At 48.2% G+C, this 6,223-nt stretch overlaps 1 protein-coding gene across 1 annotated transcript; it reads left to right on the forward strand.

Moving 5' to 3' along the window:
* The first annotated feature begins 1,496 nt into the window (after nt 1-1,496).
* On the forward strand, nt 1,497-5,044 carry LOC123401496 (protein Rf1, mitochondrial-like). Its single transcript, XM_045095349.1, has 2 exons — nt 1,497-2,140; nt 2,471-5,044. Exons 1-2 carry the CDS (start codon nt 1,630-1,632, stop codon nt 4,540-4,542), a joined length of 2,583 nt encoding a protein of 860 aa, XP_044951284.1. The 5' UTR covers nt 1,497-1,629; the 3' UTR covers nt 4,543-5,044.
* The last annotated feature ends 1,179 nt before the right edge of the window (nt 5,045-6,223 follow it).

The following is a 6,223-nucleotide window of genomic DNA, read 5'->3' on the forward strand; positions in this document are numbered from 1 at the left end:
GTTCCCCTCTTAATAGTACGGCTTTCCTATGACTCAAATAAAGAGAATCATAGAGAACACCGTGCTTCCGTTCCACGAACGAGGGGGCGAGTCATCTTGTGCCGTTGACGTGTGTTATCTGAAATCTTAACACACACGGTTAGTCCTTTGCAGTACTATCATCAATCACCAAAATTACTTAGGCATAAACTATGCCCCAACAATTGCTGCCCCAGAGAAGAAAGCAACAGTTGCATCAAACAAGCAAAATAAAGTTAACATGTTTGATGAATTCAGGTCCCAAATGACCATTTAATGTAATGCATCAAGTATTTTGCAACTTTTAGATGTTAAGACTTGTTAAACTGTGAACCTTTTAGTACTGTATGTTTTTGAACTACTTATGTGTGTTATGAAGGAGCTATGAATGGCCAATTTTTGTTATGCTAAAGAAATGGTTTTGTTATTTTTTATGAGTGTTCAACAGTCAAATGAATGTTATGAAATGCAAAATGTGTGTTCAGTTTAGGCCATGCAATAACATTACTTTGCAACAACAAAAATGTGTCCACAAATACTTAATTATTAGTGGCACAAGTCTCCTTCTTACATAATTTACCACTAATAGAAGCCAACACTTACATCATCGAGGACTCACATCCTAACTAGAACTAACAGTAACACTAACACAAAGATAATTGCAAATAATAGTACAACTGTTATCTTCATTACAACAACCAAGTCTGCAACATCTTCTCGAAGTGATTTCAACAACATTGTCATCTTCAGCATATTTTCAGGTTCCATTCATACCTTGTTCTTCTTTATCTTCCTCTCTACTACTTCACTATCTAGAGATTCACAACTCAGATGTCCATGCAACTTCACATAATCAATGTAACTATATTCCCAGTGCGAAAAGTTGCAAGGGTTCTCCCCTACCTATTTGACAAAACCGAAAACAAATCTGAAAATGAAATGAAAAGGGAAGCAGAGTTAACAACAACATGCAATCAACTACTAACCTTATGATTCACACACTTATACAAGATCCACCCGGGATGGTTTTCAGTATTGGACTCAAACTGCCAAATCTTGTGGATCTTGCAATCAGGGCACTGGATCAAAGGGAGCCAACCATCAGCAGCCGATTTCTCCGCGGCGACCCCCGATGAGCTACCCGCGCCGGACATGGCGGCCGCAACCAATTTCTCGCTGGAAATTGACGAGAGGTAAGGGGAGCAGTATGATGGAGCAGAGGATTCGAGCGATTTCGACGACGGACGAGGGAGACGAGAGAGGAATCGGTTGCGGACGAGGGGAACGAGAGGGGAATCGGGTGACAAGAACCCCTCGGCGTGTCATGACCAGCTCACAAGTCAAAGCGTTCTTTTGGTCAAATTCGTCCACGTGGACGTGATACGAGCCAAAACGGTATGGGTTATCGTACAGTGATTCGGTTCAACGAGCCCGGTGATAGTAAGTTGCGTTTTCGTTAATACAATGACCAAAGTGAACTCTAGAGTCAAATTCACAAACAATACTCGGCTCACTCAAACCAGCAAAACACGGCTCACCATTTGCGACTCCAAAATCCAAATCGAAAGCTCTCTCCACCGCGTACCAACTCGACGGCCGTTGCCGCCGACGATGTCGCGCATCCGCCTCTGCCGCCGCTCGTCCTGCTTCCTCTGCCCATCCTCCTTTACCTCGCCGATTCAACGCCCCTGCTTCCACCGCTCCTCCTACATCCAGCCAAAGTCCGGCCTCCGCCTCCGCCACTGCTCCACCACGCCGATGTCCCGCGTCCGCCTCCACCGCCGGCTCCTCTCCTCCACCTCGCCGCCCTCACCTTCCTGGTCTCCCCGCGACGCCTTTGCCGCGGCCACAGAGCGTGTGCGCGCAGGCACGCTCAGTCGAGATGACGCACACCACATGTTCGACGAATTGTTTCGTCAGGCCACCCCGGTCCCCGGGCGCTCCCTGAACGGCTTCCTTGCCGCTCTCGCCCGTGCTACATCCTCTTCCGCGTGCATCACAGATGGCCCCGCCCTCGCCCTTGCTCTCTTCAACCGCGTGTGCCGGGAGCAAGCCGGCCCGCGGGTGGTGCCGCTCACAGTCCACACCTACAGCATCCTCATGGACTGCTGCTGCCGCGCGCGTCGCCCGGACCTAGGGCTTGTCTTATCCTCAGGACGGGCTTGAAGATGGACCAAATCACCGCCAGCACCCTCCTCAAGTGCCTCTGCTACGCCGATCGTACGGAAGAGGCTGTCAACGTGCTGCTTCATAGGATGTCCGAGCTCGGCTGTGTGCCTAATGCCTTCTCATACTCCATTATTCTGAAGGGCTTATGCGACAATAGCATGAGCCAGCGGGCGCTCGACCTCTTCCAGATGATGGCGAAACAAGGAGGTGCCTGCTCCCCTAATGTGGTGCCGCTCACAGTCCACACCTACAGCATCCTCATGGACTGCTGCTGCCGCGTGCTGTCGCCCGGACCTAGGGCTTGCCTTATTCGGCTGTATCCTCAGGACGGGCTTGAAGATGGACCAAATCACCGCCAGCACCCTCCTCAAGTGCCTCTGCTACGCCAATCGTACGGAAGAGGCTGTCAACGTGCTGCTTCATAGGATGTCCGAGCTCGGCTGTGTGCCTAATGCCTTCTCATACTCCATTATTCTGAAGGGCTTATGCGGCAATAGCATGAGCCAGCGGGCGCTCGACCTCTTCCAGATGATGGCGAAACAAGGAGGTGCCTGCTCCCCTAATGTGGTGGCGTATAACACGGTCATCCATGGCTTTTTTAAGGAGGGCGAAACAGGGAAGGCATGCAGTCTATTCCATGAAATGAAGCGGCAAGGTGTTGTGCCCAGTGTGGGAACATATAACTTGATTATTGACGCGTTGTGCAAGGCCAGAGCAATGGACAAGGCAGAGCTAGTCCTTCGGCATATGACTACCAATGGTGCTCAACCCAATACAGTGACATATAGTTGCATGATCCATGGATATGCCACGTTAGGGCGGTTGAAAGAGGCTGCTAAAATGTTCAGAGAAATGAAAAAACGGGGTCTTATACCAGATATTGTTACTTGCAACTCGTTAATGGCCTCCCTTTGCAAGCATGGAAGAAGCAAAGAAGCTGCACAATTTTTTGATTCCATGACAGCCAAGGGACACAAACCAGATATCGTCTCATACTGTACTTTGCTTCATGGGTATGCCAGTGAAGGATGCTTTGCTGATATGATTGGTCTCTTTAATTCAATGAAAAGCAATGGTATTGCAGCCGACTGCCGTGTTTTCACCATATTAATCGATGCCTATGCTAAACGCGGAATGGTGGATGATGCAATGCTCATATTTACGGAAATGCAGCAACAAGGTGTGAGTCCAAATGTAGTCACATATTCAACTGTGATATCAGCATTTTCTAGAATGGGTAGGTTGACCGATGCCATGGAGAAATTTAATCAGATGGTTGCCAGGGGAATCCAACCGAACACAGCTGTTTATAGATCCATAATTCAGGGCTTTTGTAAGCACGGTGGTTTGGTTAAAGCCAAGGAACTGGTTTCTGAAATGATAAACAAAGGTATTCCTCGTCCTGACATTGTGTTCTTCAGTTCAGTAATAAACAGTCTGTGCAAAGATGGAAGGGTTATGGATGCACATGATATCTTTGACTTGGTTACAGACATAGGTGAGAGGCCTGATGTCATTACATTTAATTCACTGATTGACGGATATTGCTTAGTCGGCAAAATGGATAAAGCATTTAAAATACTTGATGCCATGGAAGTAGTTGGTGTTGAGCCTGATATTGTTACTTACAGTACACTTGTTGATGGCTATTTTAAAAATGGAAGGATCAATGATGGTTTGACTCTGTTTAGGGAAATGTTGTGTAAGGGAGTTAAACCTGATACTATTACATACAACATCATACTGGATGGGTTGTTCCGTTCCGGGCGAACTGTTGCTGCAAGGAAAAAGTTCCATGAGATGATCGAAAGTGGAACAACAGTGACCGTTTCCACATACGGTATAATACTTGGAGGTCTTTGTAGAAATAATTGTGCAGATGAAGCAATTATCCTGTTCCAGAAATTAGGAACAATGAATGTAAAGTTCAGTATTACAATACTCAATACCATGATTAATGCAATGTACAAGGTTCAAAGAAAAGAAGAAGCTAAGGAGTTGTTCGTTACAATATCAGCCAGTGGGTTGCTGCCCAATGAGTCTACTTACGGAGTAATGATAATAAATCTTCTAAAAGATGGGGCAGTGGAAGACGCTAACAATATGTTTTCATCAATGGAGAAAAGTGGTATAGTCCCCGGTTCCCGTCTGTTGAATCGTATCATCAGAATGTTGTTGGAAAAAGGTGAGATTGCCAAGGCCGGAAATTATTTATCTAAAGTTGATGGGAAGAGCATCTCACTTGAAGCTTCAACAACTTCATTGATGTTGTCTCTCTTTTCAAGGGAAGGCAAATACCGAGAAGATATGAAATTGCTCCCTGCAAAGTATAATTTTTTTGATAGATTTGGTTGACTAATCGATACGTTGCATATGAGACCAACTCCTTGGAAAGCATAGTTGAGTTTTTGCTTGCGTATGAGCTCAAGTCAGAAGGCATAATTGAGTTTTTGCTTGCATAAAACCTCCTGGCAGTGTAAGAAATTCTCAAACTGCCCACTGGTAGAAGTTAGACCTTCACTATTTCATGGAGTTCATTTTGTGGTGTCTCAAGATCAGAAATGTGTATGGATCGTTCAATCTTGCATTGGCAAGGAATGGTAGACCAAATGACCTAGTCTAACACGACGGGCTGCAACTTTATGGATATTGGCTTCTGATGGCGATTGGGGTAGGTTGTATACATATATAATCTTCCACTAGAAGCACCAATGATACAATCTTTTCTAGTATGATTTGTACCAGCCACCTGAGATTTTGTAAACTCTCTAAAGCAGTCACCTTCCTTCATATGAATGCATTGCTAGCAATGTCATTGTCAGTGATCTGCTATCTATGCAAAGGGTGGTTTTACTTCTGTTTTCAGAATTTTGTTTATTTTTCTTGGCAAAAAGGTCCTGGACTAACTGATGTTTAAGGCCGCTCATGTTATGTCCAATTACCGGTAAATATACGAGCTCATGCTGGACTCTCCTATACTCTAAGCTGCTGTCAGTTGCACTGGTGGAGCCTGTCACATACAGGTGAGAATTATTTCCAGTATGATATCTTTCTGCTTTATTTCATTGAAGATTCAACTATTCTTCCTCATGATGTACATAAAGATATGGCCAAGAATTCACCGGTATGAGCTTTCGCTTCAGTTTGGAGGACATTAACTGTTATGACCGGCTTGGCCTATAGCCGGCAGAGGCCCACCGGGCGTTAATATTAGGGGCTTGGCCCGCAAGTTATCTTAGGCAAATTACTTTAGGAAAGTTAATTACTTTAGGAAAGCTATCTTAGGCTCGAGTTATAAATACTAGTTGTAAGACATCAATTGAGATCAAGCAATAAAGATATTATCTTCTGTTGCCCGGCTCCCCAAGGAGCCGGAACCCTAGCCTCCGCCGCGCCTAACCCTAGCCGCGACGGCGCCATCTCGCCGGCGCAGCCGCTCCAGCCCTCGCTCCCCTCCTCCCTGCCCATACAACCTACGCCGGAGGCCCGGTAGGAACCCTAGTCCTACCAATTTGGTATCCAGAGATTCCAGGGTGATCATGTCGCTCCCTCCATCACCGCCGCCGCAAACCACCACCACCGCCCCGCCGCCGCTGCCGATCACGTCCGGGACCGCTTCCTCGCCACTGCCGATCATCACCACGGAGGAGCCGCTTCCCATCCTCTCGCCCGAGGCAATGTCGGGCACCCTGCGGGAGCTTGTCCAAGCGGTCCGAGGCATCAGCCTCTACCTCGCTAGGACCCCACCCCCGTCGCCGAGCGTCGACCCCACTACCTACAGGCCGCCGTCGCTGCCGTGGGCCACCCCGGCCTTCCAGCCGCCCTACGGAGGGGCGCCGCCGCCGCCGCAGCTGCTGCTGCAGCACTACCACGCCGCGGGCACCCCCTGGCCGGTGTGGCCGGCCACCACCGCGTCGCTGGGGGGGCCGTCCCTCCAGTTCCTACCGGCCACCACGGCGCCGGCGACGGCCCAGCACCACCAGCCGCCGCCGCCATCGCCAGCAGCACCACCAGCGACCCGCATCACCGGTCGGCC

Source organism: Hordeum vulgare, chromosome 1H, assembly GCF_904849725.1.
Source record: "Hordeum vulgare subsp. vulgare chromosome 1H, MorexV3_pseudomolecules_assembly, whole genome shotgun sequence".
NCBI classification, from domain to species: Eukaryota; Viridiplantae; Streptophyta; class Magnoliopsida; order Poales; family Poaceae; genus Hordeum; species Hordeum vulgare.

Coding starts and splice junctions, on each gene's coding strand:
- LOC123401496 (XM_045095349.1), top strand. CDS start 1,630: ATGTCGCGCATCCGCCTCTGCCGCCGCTCGTCCTGCTTCCTCTGCCCA. Junction 2,141..2,470: donor GGACTGCTGCTGCCGCGCGC/GTCGCCCGGACC, acceptor CTGCCGCGTGCT/GTCGCCCGGACCTAGGGCTT.